Here is a 16,679-nt window from a genome sequence, read left to right on the forward strand (position 1 = left end):
ATAAAACTGGCGAGGCGGCGGCGGTCGCGGCTTGGCGAGGCGGCGGCGACCGCCGCCTCGCCAAGATAGCGCTGCAAGAAGCTTGATGTTCATACCTTCACTGTGTTATTCATTGTTTGTACTGCCGTTTTTTCCACTTTTCGTTGCGTTCGCCTGTCTGCTAAGCTCAAAACAACCGCGCCTGTCTTGACGGAGGAACCAGAACAGCTGAGCATCTTTACGACAGTGCACTTTTACTTTCGCCCTCTTGGGGGAGCCTCGCTGGAAAATCAACCCCGGTTGCATAGTATACCTTTAATGAGCTTTAACTTTTAACTCTAAAAATCTACCTCTACCTCATGTCATCTGTCAGCAAGCTTTTTAAACTATCACTATCCAAGTTTTGTAGCAAAATAATAATTATATGCAGAACCTCTGAGGCTCAAAACAGCAAATAAATCCTTTTTGCGAGGCAGAAGCAATGGTTATATTTCCTGAAGTAGAAACTGCCAAGCTGTTGCAGTCTTAAAGGACAATTTCAGAATACATTTTAATGCTAAACAGCATCGCATTGTGACAGAGAGTCAGTAAAGGCACACAGTAATGTGAGTTACACAGTAACAACACTCTAAAGTGAGTATTAACTTACACCGGGCCCCATGAGCTGAAACGAGCAGTTTAAATTTCCATCTCATCACACGAAAGTTTGTTAAACACTTAAACAAGAGCCGCTCTGACAGGAAGCGAACATAAAAGGCTCTCAGATAAAAGCGCCGCATCTTTTGGACCGAATGTGTCAAAGCTGAGCTCCGACACAGACCCAGGTGACCAGCGGGCGTTAAAAACGAAAGCTATGATCCATTTTTTGCTTGTTTACCTAAGCCTCCAGACTGTGACCTAAAGGGGCTTGAGACATCCGATAGCTGAAACTTGGCACCGCCGCTCTCCTTGTTGTGCTGGGATTAGGCCTGGCTGCAGACATACCATAATTTCTCCTACATGTGTCTGTCTGGTATGTGGCATAGCAGGCCGACTGGTGTGGTTGCCCTAGTAACATGTTAAGTCAGTGGGCTGTGAATGGCGGGTCGAGACCCATTGCGCGCCGCGCACACAGACACACACTGCCAGCTTCCGGGCTCCAGCGTAGGAGCGCTGCCATGTCTATCTGTCCCAACCGAGCGACGGCTACTCAGCTGCCCTCGCAAAGACAAAAAAAAAAAAAAAAAAAAAAAAAAAAACAGAAGCGATTTACTAAATCTCACACGAGCTCCAGAGAGAGAAGGACAGATTAGGGATTTGGCTTTGTGCGCGAGTAAATAAAAGTCACTGGACACAATGAACAACAAGTCCATTCAGAAATAAAAAAAAACAAAAAAACATGGTGTCTCTCTTTGAGTGCAGGCAGAGAACAGCTGTTGGCGAAAAAAAAAAAAAAGAGGGCTTGCTCTTATGCTCTGCGGCTGCCGGGCAACACAACAATCACCGCCGGCCAAGGCCTATTTGTGGGATGAAGCAGCCACGAGGACCTCCGAACAAAATGAGCTGAAAAGAAGAGTGGATGTCAAAGACGTGAAGCGTTGTTCTGGTCTGGGATCAGCTGTAAGACTAAAGTAAACAAGAGAGGAGAATGGACGAAGAATAAAGACAAGCAAATTTGACCAAAATGTTTGACTGAGTATGGAAATCTCTTTCCTCATCTGGGAGCAGGAAAGGATTTTCTAAACTGTCACAGGAGATCCCCGTAGGACTGCCTGTTTTCAGGAAGACTTATCCACTCATCATCTACGTTATCAGATGCACCTGTTCAGTTAATTGTTAAGTAGCAAAAACAGTCCATCATTTGGGAGCAGTTTCATACATTTAGGTATCTAGAGGTGGTAAAGATGACTTAAAGCGAGCGTCTAAATGAGGAAGAAAGAAGATTTAAGGGACTTTGAACTTGACACGGTCGGTTATTTCAGTAACTGCTTATCAAAAAAGTGCAATCATCTCTCGCTTTTACAGAGAATGGTTTGAAAAAGAGAAAATATCCAGAAAGCGGGGACTGACTGGATGAAAATGCCTTGTTGAAGTCAGAGTTCAGATCTGAATGAGCAGACTGGTTCAAGCTGACACAAACGCAACAGTGGCTAAAATGACCTCTTTTTACAACCAAGGTACGCTGAACACCATCTCCTGACCACAACATGCTGAACCTTAAAGCAAAAGGTTCAACTTGGCAGATGATCCATGGTAGTTTGCAGCCTCTACTTCCTGTTTATTACAGCCACGTGTAACGTCAACTTCTGACAAAATTACGCTTTGCGGAGCGGGGTTGATTCGTAGTAGATTCCATGTTTCAACATTTTAAAAGTTTGGTGAAAATTCACATAACATTTTAATGGAAACATAGCGATTGTTCCAGCTTGATTGTTCCGTCTTGTTGAATCTATGCCATCAACAATGTGGGTTTGAGGGGAAAAAGGGACCACAGCTACCAAGGAATAACCAACAAGCTGCCGCGTAAATGTCTATTCTATGGTAATGGCAATGTAGCTTTCATTAATTTTATTTTCATGAAACATTGATGAACAAAGAAGTCCCTTGAAATTAACATCAATTTTTCAAGGGAGACTTGGTCCAACGAACATACTGTTACATGATGCTAGTTACAAGTTTAACATTAATATCAAAACATATAAGCAATGTCCGATTAAAGACTACCAGTTGCACTTCTGATCTCTCCCAGAGAGATAACATTATTAACAAGTAGCATACTGTTAAGTTTATTCCATGACGAAGGTGAAGACACAGTTAAGATCAAAAAGACACTCTGGGTGCCCTAAAGAGAACCAGACATGGGGATTGCAAATCATAGTCAGTGTTTGCAGTTAAAATGTTCATAAATAGTTTCCCCCAGTATAACTTTATACAAAAAAAATATAACAGTTTTAAGTACTGTTGTCTTCTCATGGTTAACAAGGGCAAAGAAGCCCAATTGTAAAGTATATAGGGACATATAGTGTACAACAAATGTAAAAAACAAAAATTAAAAAAAATTGAAAAAACTTTTAACCCACAGTCTAAACAGCAAAGTATGGAGGAAAGGAGATATCAGATAAATAGTGTCATTTTGGCCAAGAGCATACTTTTTATCATAATAACAGCTAAATTGATACAGGCCCTATTTCTATAACAGAAGTGCAGTCTAACCTTTCCCTTTTCAACCAAATACTTATTATACACTCAGAGAACGCAAAAATATTTTTAGGACAATACTTTCTCAGTAATAGCTTACCAACACTGTCTGATATAACCGACTATTATCTAGATTGGAACATTGATAAAGTTCTATCAATATCAAGGAATACATTTAAGCCACGCAGTGATGCCTGCAGCAGCTGAATGGCAATTTGAAGGTTGTTGGGAGCCCGATTTAGAGAGGAGCTCACTAAAGTATAGAATAGTCAGCATGAAGGTGTACTTTAACTGTAGACAAATTCTCCTAACATACGAGGGGGAAATAAAACAGGGCCTAAAAATGAGCCATTGGCAACTCCTTATAAAATTACAATTACACTGTCAGCATTTCTCAGCTCAAGACGTCCCTGCCCCCATAGAGCCTGTTGGGGGTAGTCCGACTCTGAGGCGCTACCAAGGCAATCATGAGATACAATCTCCCTTGCAAGTCCTGGATCTGCCCCAAAGCCTTCTCCCAGTGGGACATGTCTACAAAAAAAACCTGGTCAAGAAGGTAACCAGAAGGCATCCTGACCAGATGGTGAACCCCACCCAAATGGTGGAGTAGAAAGAGCAGTGACTCCTGTCTGAGCTTCTTACAAACACCCACGGTACTACGTAGACCTTTAAACACCCAAAAAAAATCAAGTGGCTCTAGTGAACCTTTGCGGTAGGAACAATGTGTTTAACTTCTTTCTCTTTAAATATTTGTTCAGATTTTGGCGCTGAAGGAACTTGTGTTAGTAACAGACGTAGATAATGGTTTTGTTTTATATCGGTCTCTTCCGAATAATAATAACCATTCCTGACAAAGTCTGGTTACCAGAAACAAAGCGGCAGCATTTTTTCCTCAGACTGCATATGACGATTGAAAAGAAGATTGGAGTAATGAGCGCTGCAGGAGAAGTGACGATTAACCAGTCAGCACCAAAATCAAGACTGACGCCAGTGTCATGCAGTTGTCAAGCTGTGTTTATGATATGCACGTCTCTTTAATTATAGCTTACACCATCGTTTCCTACTGTAAAGAATCTTTATTGTTGTTCCTCACACAGTTTAAAGGGACAATATCATGCTCTTCAGTCTTTCCTTTTCACATTGAAATCATTTCGTTGTGGTCTATATAAAGTAGAACATCCTACTAAGACTGGTAATTTCTCTCACACATCTTCTCTTTCTAAATCTGTGCAGATATTTTCTACACATCTCAACATCTAAGTTAGACTGGAAAAGAACATAAACCTTCACTATGACACAGGCATTCTCTAAAATCTTTTTTTTAAATTACCTCCACTCACTCAGGATCTTAAAAGCTTAGAAAAGCCTTGAGGACACACATTTTGACAACACTTTCTGAAGAGAGAGGCTGCGCAAAAGATTCAAGCAAACCTGAATTCTGAGGAATGAACCTGCAAAATTGCCCTGGAATGTGGTGTGGACACTATGACTAACCCAGAAGACCCCTGAAGTTGATCTAAGACTGAGACTGATAGCTCCTCTAATGAAAAAAAGAAACGAAAACAAGAGGAGAGGGGAGAGATTAGAGGAAACGCTCGGAGCGACAGGAGACAAGCATGTCAGACTCTGAAATCTGCAGACAGAAGAGATAAACAGAAAAAAAAAAATAATTGCTCCTCCGGGAGATAAAACAGTCATAAAAAAACAAAGAAAAGGAATACAAGACAACAGGTTTAAAACATAAGTAATGTTGGAAGTGTAAAAAAATAAACAAACAGAGAATTTATCTTCGTGGTGCAGGACACAAGTGCCACCAGCTCCTGCAGTTCTGCACACTTGTCAATGTCTTGATAGTTGGATAGAAATTATCACATTTAGTAAAACAATGAGAAATTGCATGTGACGGACTGGCAACTTGTCCAGGGAGTACACCGCTTCAACCCACATACCCCTCACTCCACCTCACACCGCGCCCCTTTAAGGACAAGCGATTACAGACAACAGACGGATGGATTAAGAATGCAGGGCTCTCCAAAATAATAGCCAGCCAAGTAAAAATGTGTGCAAAACATTAAAATATTTGTTATAACAGAGACTTTGAGAACATAAAACACCATACTATGGTGTGTGATAATCTTAGGTTCGGGTCTGATCATCGTTGTCACGGCTTTTATTGTCTGAAACCTTTTAACTATTGTGGATTATACATATGGATAGGTTTGGAATGCGTAGCTACGTTACTGCAGCCATTTACTGACTTATGTAGGTCAACACACACCGGTTTGACGTGAATGACATGCTCTCTTGTCTTGCCTATTTTGAAGAATGGTTAAGAGACTTCGATCTCTGTGTCATGTCTTGTTTTTATCCCAGGGAAACAGTAAATCATATGATGCGCAGCAGAACTGAACAGCATTCTTGTCACAGCAAGACCCCTGATAAATTGATCACCTAAAGCTTCACACATGCAAATATATTTAATTTCACGCAACTCCCACTTAAGCCACAGCCGTTCATTCTTTATCGCAAATGCTGAAGTACTAAAATTATTGATTCTTGACGAGAATCCAACCATAAAATGGAAGCTATCCTCAACCGATGACATAATCAGAGAGTGGTGATCAGTTAGCGAACACTTCAAACTGAACTGCACAACACCTGAGATCTCTGACTTACACTGCGGCGACCGGCTGGTCAAAGCAATTAGTAAATCGGACGCTAGTTTCTCTACAGGGCGTCATGTGTGTTGAGCTCACAAGATGCGACAGTTAACAATATCATGAAAAAGAGATGAGATTTTAAGAATGTTTTTAAGGAAAGGTAGTTTTCACAATTAAACATTTCGCAAGTTGAAAATAAAGTTTTACAGAATCTCTAATCAGTACAGAATAATCCTGTCAAGGTTTGACTTCTGTAGGCCCCGCAGATTTCCACCAAAACTCCATCTGAAGTGGCTATAATGCTAAAATCGACTGTTAAATCAGCCCTTTATTTGCGTTTCAAGGCTTCCTAAATTCAAACAATGTAGAACCGCGTAGAATTAATCAGGACAGGTTTGATGAGTACTTAATTGGTGTATGTATTTTAGGTTTTAAATAAAGACAATCAAACGCCCTTTAAACTTTAATAAAGACTCTTTAGTTCAGCTAAATTATGGTGAACGATTGAAAACCTGATGGACAGGTCCGTCCACGTGGGAAATATGTGATTTTAATTATCTATGCCTTCTTTTGACACATTAACTGCACCTTAAATCTGATTTTAAAAGAAAAAACTAAGCAAAACAAGTATGTTAGTATTAATCATGTTGTGCAGAAGATAGAAGTAGATCATATGTTGCTTGACGGACTCATTGAAGAGGCCTAATGTTTGTCTAGTGGCTTCCTACTCTTCTGTCAAGGTCAGGATTCAAAGAAAGACATAAAATAGGAGCTGATTGTACAATCCATGAAAATGTCCCCATCCCATCTGGTCCCTGCCACGAGAGTTGCTTCATTCTTCTGCCTTTTTCCATTTTGAATAGAAGAGTCCTTTTGCTGATGGCAGAAACTCTGTGACATTATGCGTGCTGCCTTTCCATTCTTTCAGCATCATTACTGGCTGCAGGGCAAGCACTCATCACAAAACGCTGAAAGGATGTAGCGGACACACAGTTAATTCTCCCGCTACTCTTATGCTTCCGTGAACAGTTCAAATGCATCTTCATCTTTTTTTATTTGAGAAGGGCTATTTGTTATTGGGCTGTGACCTTGTTTGGATTTTGGAACAAAACAGGATGTGCCAGTGGAGGGATCCGGCTGAGAAACCCTCCAAAGTGAAGTAACCCAGAAGGCATTCAGGTCGAATGCCTGAACAACCTCAGCAGACTCCTTTTGATGCAGAGGACAAGTGCCAGCCTTTCTCTAAGGCCAATGTATGGAGGGAAGTCAGGTCAACCACTTTGTAGCTGAAATTGTATTAATTTAGTCCTAATGCAGCGTCTTATATGCAGAAATTGAATTGAATGGAACCACTAAATATGGAGCTATGTTTAGCTGCTTCTTCACCACAACAAACCGCATGAGATTCTAAATTGGTGTAGATGAGGTCCCGATTTAAAGCTATAGTAGATAACTTTAGTACAGGGGTCATCAACATGTACCCCCCCCCCTCCCAAGAACCACAGGTGGAGCCCACAAACCTGTTCTAAAAACGGCACAATCCACCAGTGAGCTGCATCTAAAACTTCATTTTATTCCATTACTCTTCCTGTTTATTCACACCTGCATTTATCTAGAATTAAAAATGAGAATATATATAACAAAGCAAAGTTAATTTGAACTCTGACTCTTCTAGTTTAAAGGTCAGTACTGGTAGCCCTTCATATGACACCAACGTCAATCAAGTAGCTCTCAGTTTCAAATATGTTAGCTTTGGTATAAATGTATTTTTACCAACTTTTTAAAACTGTCGCTATGTCCTGACAGTAAAATATAGACCAGTTCTGCAAGCTGCAGAACTGGTCCCAATCAAAAAGTAAAGGTAGAAACATCCATGGTCAAAGTCAAGCTTCACAAGTGCTTACCTGGCAGCCTCTTCTCTCGATCTCATTGATGCACTTCCATATGATCAGCGGCACCATCAGCCCGGTGTTCTCTCGCTCCACGACCCGCCAGGCCTCCACTCCAAACACCTGCGGCTCCCTGTCTCCATCCGGTCCACCATCCAGCGAGTTCTTCCACTGTTCCATGAGGTTAAGCTTGACGTAGATCAGCCCCCGCGGCTCCAGCTTCACCGCCAGCTGGTGGGTACGCGTCACTCTGAAGAGCGCGGGCAGCACCACCGTTCCGTGGCAGCACACGCGGTTCCGCTTCGGCGTGGGTTCCCAACTGAACACCACCAGCTTGAGGTGCTGGGCGTTCTCCAGCTCAATGTTAAAGGTATGATCCATATCCAGGAAGGACGTTCGACAAGTAAGGAGAGCAGTTCGTGCTTTATTAACCGAGTCAACCTGGATTGCACAGTAAACATCTCGTGAGTCAATGCGTGGAGGTTTGAGGTCCTCAGCGCCATAAAAATGGAGACTCATGAGTCCAGAGATGTACTGGCTGCACTTCGGCTGGTCTGTGAAGCTGTAATGACGGAAAGCATCAATGTCCAGTTCGGTGCCATTAGGTCTAGAAGTTCCGCCTTCAACCTCCTTGCCTTTCCCACCCTTCCCCTCAGCAGATCCGTGTTTGCCAGATTTGGCAACCAGCTCTGGTGAGTCACCGTCACTGAGGTAGCCACCTTTGCTGGCCGACTTTGAGCTGCCATTGCTTTTCTTCTTGTTGAAGCTGTGCTGTGTTGAAACGCTGCTGTCCAGATGGTACCGCGAGATCACGTTGCGGCTCGCAGGCCCGCCTACAGACGGAGCTAACCGAGGAGGGCCCGAAGTCTGGTTGACAGCCTCCGACCCGCTACCGTTGGCCCGGGGAGAATGGGACCGTGGCTCTAGCTGATTGCTTCCATTGCTACTTGCGCTGCTGTTTATGGTCCCTTTGACGCTGAGTTTTCGACTAAGTTCGGGGAGCTTCTTCATCTTCATGGAAATTTTCCTGACTGTACGTGGGGACTTGATCTTGTCTGGGAAAGACCAGTTGATGGAGCTGCTCTTCTTGGTTGGGTTGGGGCTGGAGGGAGGTGAGAAGCTGACAACATTGAGCAGGTCAGGTCCATCTAAAATGGAAACAGAGTAAAATAGATCATAATTAAATACTTTTATATACCTTTTATGTTACATGACAACAGACACCATCATGTACAAGCTTCCTAAATCAGAATGACCTCTGCTCTTCATAGAGAATGGACTTTTCACCTGCGATTTCCAGTAATTAAAGACCAGAGAAGTCAGACAGGGATATAGGACATAAAACCAAAGGAAAGGTATGCAGAACCCATTAATTAGTCTCCCACAAAAGGAACTACACCTATATGGCATATCGTCAAATGATTAGGTTTACGTGCAGCCCAGTAAACACAATCTCTGGGTAACACTTTATTTAAACGCCTCAACACTGTATAGTACTGTTAAAGTCTCCACATGCAATCCCAGACAGTCTCTATGACAACTAACTTCAAAGAAAAGGGTTGGAGAAAACGAGCTATTTCTGTGAGTTCTGTTTGCTTGTAAAACTAGGAGATGCACCAAGACATTAGCTGGTGTCATGCATCGGTAGACCACAACCTTAGAAGACCATGATCCGTGATTTGCTGGTGGCAAACCAATTTTTGCATCAAGTGTACACACCATGAATAAGTGCTAACAGGATGTACTTAAAAAGATTCTTTGGTAAATTAAACCAATTTTATTTTTTTTATCTTCGCCATAGCTAAAGCAGTCCAAGGCTGAAGATTGTCATAAGAAATATAGATTGAGATTTTTCATTACTCTTTTCTCTCAGCCATTAATTTCTTCAGCTCAAAATTAAAGTTTAATGCAAACAGTCAGGAAAAAAAGCAGACGGATGTGTGTGCGGAGGTATGTGTTGGGGTTTTGGGGGGGGACTATAACATTTGCTTCATTAATGTTGTAGTTCTATATCATAAAACACACATAAAAAACAACAAAAAGAGTTTCTAAACATCCACTACTTAAAAAAAAACAGTTTGAAAATCTTTTTTTCTCTCAACAAACTTCAGTTTATTTGTAGATGAGAGGTCCAAGGAGAAAATCCCTATTTAGCAAAACATCTTTGTTTTTTAATGTGGGTAGGGACTAGGAAACACATTTCTGAGCTGGGTTTTACTCTGGAAGAAAGACCAGAGTGAAATATAAAGTAGAAAGAGAGCCAGGCTCTGCCAACATCACCAGCTCCAATATCAGAGGAGACCTGCTGTGCTATTCTAGGGTGCAGGCCTGGAGAGTGAAAAGACAGAGGTGCAACAGGATGTAGAGAGGGCAAGATGGGGAGCAGGAGTGGGGCAGGGTGTAGCCCTGCAGATCAGGGACAAAGGCGCCCCTTGTCCATGCACTCAGAGGTCTGGAGGGTCGACTGCAAGCCTGGCAAGCTGGCTGGTAAACTTACAAATGAACATGTTTTTTTTTTCTCTCTCATTTCTCATCAAACCTCCTTTTAGACGGACGGAGTGGTGCTCGCCTGTTACAGTGCCCTGCCAGTGATCTAGACAGAGGGGGCTCTGAGAATGGAGAATATGGGCGGAGGGCCCTGGAGGAGCAGGTTTACCAAACATCAGGGTTAGGGATGCAGTACACAGAGATCTACAGTCAAGGCTAAAACAAGGTTTGTAGGAGTGAGGGTGCTAAAATTGCACACGGTTCACTCAAATCTATTTTTTTTTGTAAAACTTAAAACTAAGTTTACAAAAGGGGACAATAGCTTGCAAAAAGAGACATTGTTTTTTTCACCTCATATTTCACACATAGCCAACCAATCTTCAGAAAATGGCAATTCTACAATTCACTGACTTGAACAAAACTATGCAGTTTAAATCATTAGCTATAGTAAAAACTAATAATAATAATAATAAGAAGAACTTTGAGCAACGTGTAGGCTATTTGATAATAATGTATTCTGTTGACATTTTTGAATTGTAAAACAATTCTTCGAGGAGAAAAACTATTTAACAGAATTACGTCAAGAGATAAGCTGGTAAACATAATCACCTATTTTTGTTGTCCCATCATTAAACACACCGTACGTCAGCACTGCCAGGTTGGCAACAAATCTCTTCATTGTAAAAGTTTTTATTTATTTATATAGCGCCAATTCACAACACATGTCATCTCAAGGCACTTTAGAAAATCAAATTCAATCAAATTCTCCAGATAGATTGGTCAAAAAGTTTCCTCTCTAAGGAAACCCAGCAGATTGCATCAAGTCTTGACAAGCAGGATTCACTCCTTCTGAAGGAGCGTAGAGCCACAGTGGACAGTCGTCTGCATTGTTGACCTCTATCTGTGCTGGAATATCTTGAATCTGGAAATGTTGGCAGCCCTTAGGAAAATTCTGACAAAATGTATTTCTAGAATATAAACATAGAGCATGCTATTTTTGAAGTGCTAGCCGCATTAACCATGCTAATTGCTAAAATGCTAAAATCAACTGTAAATGTTTTTTTCTTTGCTTTAAAATAACTGTTACCCATTTTAGAGTAGCAATGGCATGAATTCACTTTTTCTCACAGGGAGCAGAAAAATGTGGAAAAAGAAAATCCTGACCTAGCATAAAGTGCTTTAGGTCTAGTCAATTTACACATAAATTGTTGTTTTTAAACACACATAGACTCATGTCCCAAGGCAGGACAGATAACTGGCCTTCAGCCTGGAGTAGTTTAGGCAAAAGCATTTCTTGGAACAGAACGAGTTTGAAAAGAACGCCGGGTGGTCCCCCCTTGGAATTTAGATCGGCAAACAAACCCCGCTGGTGTGGTTTGTTAAACATACATTTTTTGACACACGTCTTCCCCCCCCTTTAACCTGAAAGAAGTTGCCTGTTTTACTAGTTTTTAATAACAGATAATTAAATAGCCAGAACGGTCAGCCAGCTGTATACTGCTAGACCAATACTAGTTTCAAGCCTTTCCAAAGGCAGCTCCCAGGACATTTTCTAGAAGAAAATGACTTTATTGACTGAAGGTCAGAGGAAAAAAATATTTATTTTTCTTACAGGCGTTACAGATCAGTATCAGTCCCCATGTTTTCCTTTTTCTTAGATGTCCTATGTTAAGGCTGTGTCCAGCTGCTGAGAAGTCTGTGGTCTGTTACCTGTTATGACACGCTACTGGTAAGGCCTATTTGCACTCTCTAATTTATCAGGGAACGTCTGATTGCACACACCTATAAACGAAGAAAGGCTATTGCATAGTATTTACTGCGGACATGAGTCCATCATCGAGGGAGCGTTGAGTGATTGAGTCATGCAACAACACAGTAATTCATATTGTCCACAAAGAGACCAATATCGAACCTTTAGGACTCGGATACGAATCCTATCAGACCCTAAAGAGTATTTGCATGCTTTAAGCTTGTCAGGAAGCATGCTGGTGAGTGCAATCAACTGAACCTTTTTTTAAGTGTGAAAATTAGGGCTGGACGATAATTCAATAACAATATATACTGATCGATAGACGTATATCGATGATAGAAAATAAGGTTAATAAAAAGTTCAATAGAATAACAGTTTTCCTTCCTTTTGCAACCTAACCATGTAGGTTAATATTAGTCATTACATCTTCACAGCCAATCACAAAACGCAGACCCAGGAACCAAGCTCCGCCCCCTTTTAAGAGTTCAGAGAACACATTTTCCTTTTTCTTTTTTAAAAACCTGCAGTCTTGGTAACAAAAGTTGGTTGAATTAAGGGTTGAGTTTTTCAGTGTTTGTTTGTTCTGTATCTAAAAATGGGTCGCTAAGCCAAAAATGGCCAGTGCTGCACTTAAAATACATGTTTTGAATTTGTTGATAATTATCAATATCGATCAATAGTATTTCTGTTTTATTAATATGCTTTTTTTTCTATATCGTCCAGCCCTAGGTAAAATATTGGGTCTTGTGTCTGTGTGTTGTATGTTATCTGTGTATATCCTGAGCTGCTGTCTGTCCCACAAAATAAAAAAATAAAAAATGGCACTATGGTAACAACTGGTGACAATAAAGATTCTTGAGCAACTTTTTTAGGACTATTCGCTGACAAAGCCAAAGCCTAAAAGATTGCTAATGGTTTTGACTGTGCACGCACACACACACAAACAAACCGGGTCCTTTGTAGCCTTTGGACTCACGGTGGCGGCCAGTGGAGTAATGCGACACCTACAAGCTGAGGTTCAGGGGCGACTGTTTGACACTCAACCCTCGGGGGCTATGTTCCGGGGTTAAAAGGCCAAAGGGTCCACATTCCGCTGGGTGTCACCGAAGACATGTAACTGTATCCACCCCCAACATATTTACGTGCACACGCAGGCCCTACATTACTGTAACACAAACAGAGCGTGAATATGGGCATTTCTAAAAAAAAAAGAAAAAAAAAAAAAGAAAAAAGAAAAGAAAAGAGCACACACAGGGCCCCTTGACCCCGCCACCCCCTCAAACACCCGGCCACTGACAACCTTTAACAAAGGCCGGGAATTTATGGCCCTGATTTTTCACCACGCTGCAGACAGGTGCAGGATGAAAGCAGGCACGTGAGTTGCAAACTTATCGTTCGTTTCTGTGCTATTCCAACGCGAAACAAATTGCCCCCGCAGCCTACGCCGGGGATGGCCGAATGATCTGAGCCGTCGTTTGATCAAACACGTGTCTGGGAAGAGGAAAATGAGCCTGAGCCAATCCTGATAAACCTTGAGGGGAGACAACGACCCGCTGCTCCTGATTGCCCCGGTACAACCGCCGGCATTCATGTCTGTTTTTGTTTAAGCATGCCAGGAGTGTGTGTTAACTGTAAAAACAGAAAAAAAGGCCCAGTTGTGTGCTGACAAACGTGGCAAGTGCAAATAAAAGTGTGAATGGCCTGCGCGACCTCTGGTTTCTTTTTCCCAGCGGCCTTGAGCCGCCTCGTCTTCACTCGGTCCTAGATATTTTGGTGCTGGTCTTTTGGGAGCTGCAGAATTCAAGCTGTTGCAGTGCAATAGTTATGAAACCTCTGCTCATGTAACCAAGCATGCGGTGCTTCTTGTTAGAACAACATGGCCCCTCTGCCAAAGCGATACTTATGTGACTTAACTCTTGTACCACTGCAGACATTTCTCACCAACAAACCGAGAGGGTGCTAATTCTGGTTGGCATGAAACTACAGGTTGCGAAACCTTGCTAGGTGACACACATTTGCAATATGATGATAAATCGTAGACAAGCCCACATTTAATTACGTCCTTAATGCATTAAATGAATATTGCTTTGAGTAATAAATGTCAACAACTGATAGGGCAACAATCAGTTGAAATGAGTGTTATAAATCACTTTATATATTACAATCTGGACATACTTTCTAGAACTCATTCTGAAGAGCTTAAGCAGTTCAGTGTCAGGTGATGCCTCTTACAAAGGTAAAAGGAGGCCCACTATTTTTTACAAGCAACTAAACACTGTGAAAAGACAAAAACTGCTCTCAGGCAACTTTTCTGGCATTGATTTTATACGTAAAATATCAGTCTGACGGTTCCTGAGTTCATCTACTGAATACGTGTGATAAACTGAATGAAATAAGCCTGAGGTGCCCTCCTAAAATCTTCAACCAGAGTTTAAAAAGTGGATCTGACTTTGGTTCGTATTTTTTTATCCTGACAAAAACAAGATGTTTCACCATTTCTTCCATTTAAAAAAAAAAAAAAAACACATGCAATGAAGTGTCAATTTGTATCAGTAACTAAAGCATGATAGCTAAAGGTACTCCAATCAGGATTTTGTGGACTATAAAAATGTATAAGCATTAAACTTAGGTTTTTTTATAGAGCATGCAGTCACTGTAAAACTTGATTTTTAATACTTTAAGACTAGAAAATGCAATTGCAGATTGCATTTTTACCATCTTTAGCAGCTAACATTAGCAATTAGCAGAGCTAGCATTACTTGATCTGCAGTTCGTATGCGTATTCAGTAGAGAACGTATCTATGGGACTTTCAAAAGGCAGACGATATTTCTGGATTCCCCCTTTTTCAGGACAGAGACCAAAATCTGGACAGGATAAAACAGAGCATGTTTGCTGCTTTCTCTTAAGCCTTCCTGTTAGGTGCTTTAGGTCTTATCCTCTCTAAAAGCATAAGGGAACTGGAGAAATGTCTTGAAATGTTTAAAAATACACCTTTCCTCTCACACCACTAAGCTCTTTCTTTCTTATCTTTTCCCTGCCTCATTAGACTGAAAATAGCTGAGTTTAGTCTTCTTCACTCAGTAATAGTCTCCACCCTGAAGAGCACTTTGTTCTTGTGACCAGGCACCGCTAACACTGAAACTCTATGCACTGATTTTGAGGAAAATATAGTATTTATGGTATTCAGTCTGGATGGTCAACAGTCAGGGCCAAGTCAGCCTGTCTGTCATCTGGTTCCGGTTACAAGTTGACTTCTCAGTGTATCACTAGAGGCAACATGATGAGGTATTACTTAAAAACACCTTGTTTATAGAATGCCTCTAAATAAGCTGTTTTACCAAGAAAGTACTCACATTATTAAATGTGATAGATTATAAAAGCCATTTTAATGTATTTCGCTTTATTTTTAGGATTTGGATGTGTTTTTATTCCCAGATTAATTAAATAAAGCATGCCATTGGCATTCTTTATATGGAGAGAATATTCCTTGCTTTGTCCTGATGAATCTTTAACCCATCATAACAGAAATCCTTAAACCTTTCTTCGGCGGTTCTGGTGATGATAAACCGGCGCAAAAGAAAAACGTGCAGTGGGAAAACTATTTGACCTTCTGACGTTGAGTTGAGGGAATCTGTTCTGGTTTTAAAGTGCTGCTCGCACAACGCTCCTGCTCATGGCTGTCGGTTGTCTTCCGGACGCAAACGATGCAATCATCACCCCCAGGTCGGCTTCCGGGACTGAACTCTGAGGTTTGCAGCTTTATCCACCAAGGCCAAGTCAACAACGCTGCAGCCAGTGAGACCAAAACAACTCCAGAAATAGCTCTGATCCAGTTTTGACTGCCGGCCAAGTCAGATTCCTTAAAACGGGCTCCAAAGAGAACAAGAGGTTGGAAACACACCAGTGAGTTCACCACCCCCAAAGTCCATCAATCATTATCGTGCATACAAATAAAGCATTCAGATGGACAAAAAGTCACTCAATGGGCAGCACACAAGGAGTCTGCAGTATATCCGGTGAGGGAAAAGGAAGCAGCCAACCAGACAGAGAGTCATCTACATCCATACAACTTCATTAATTCAGGAGAAGTGGCTGTTCATGCTCCATAAACGGGAGGCCTGTCAATTTTCTGGTCTTCCAAATAAAAGGGGAACCTTTATGAGCACATTTTTGTGTTTAGCCAGAAAGAGAAAGCTCAAAAGACAAGTTGGAAATATAGATTTTCAATGTTTTTTTTTTTTTTTGTAGAAGTCAATAGTTTGTGATGCTTTGATACCTCTGGTGTCATGGCCTTGCGTCAGATAATTACCCGAACACATTCTTAATCTTAGAATATGTAGAAAAACCCCTAGGATGAAATCAATGTTAGCCCTTAAAATAAATAGCTGATTAAAGCCTTGGTGCTACTGAAACTATTTGGCAACCACAGAGCTAACAGCACAGTTTAGTAAACGGAACGGTACAAAATGCTGTGGGTACAAATGAGGCACAAAGAGTGCGAAACACTTTTTATCTGAAAACATAAAACACACTTGCTTTGTGTGTGAACAGCACTCATTTTAGACTCAATGTCTACAATGAGTGCTTTTCACATGTTGGCCAACACTTCTATTACCGGAACATCTGTACCCTTACAATGACGTTTTCTGCATAGAACTACAAAGAGAAGGCCACTTAAAAATTAAGATAGCCCATCTACTGACCAATATACACAACTAAAGCATATATGAGAATGA

At 41.3% G+C, this 16,679-nt stretch overlaps 1 protein-coding gene across 2 annotated transcripts in view; it reads right to left on the reverse strand.

Annotated features, from left to right (window-relative positions):
* The window catches only part of syde2 (synapse defective 1, Rho GTPase, homolog 2 (C. elegans)), a 58,712-nt gene that overhangs the window by 23,832 nt on the left and 18,201 nt on the right, over positions 1–16,679 (reverse strand). For both annotated transcript variants that reach the window (XM_036140882.1, XM_012877968.3), the window contains exon 4: positions 7,721–8,853. In XM_036140882.1, the coding sequence (XP_035996775.1) occupies positions 7,721–8,853 (1,133 nt within the window). The remainder of the gene's footprint in view (positions 1–7,720; positions 8,854–16,679) is intronic.

Source organism: Fundulus heteroclitus, chromosome 9 (genome assembly GCF_011125445.2).
Source record: "Fundulus heteroclitus isolate FHET01 chromosome 9, MU-UCD_Fhet_4.1, whole genome shotgun sequence".
Taxonomy (NCBI): domain Eukaryota; kingdom Metazoa; phylum Chordata; class Actinopteri; order Cyprinodontiformes; family Fundulidae; genus Fundulus; species Fundulus heteroclitus.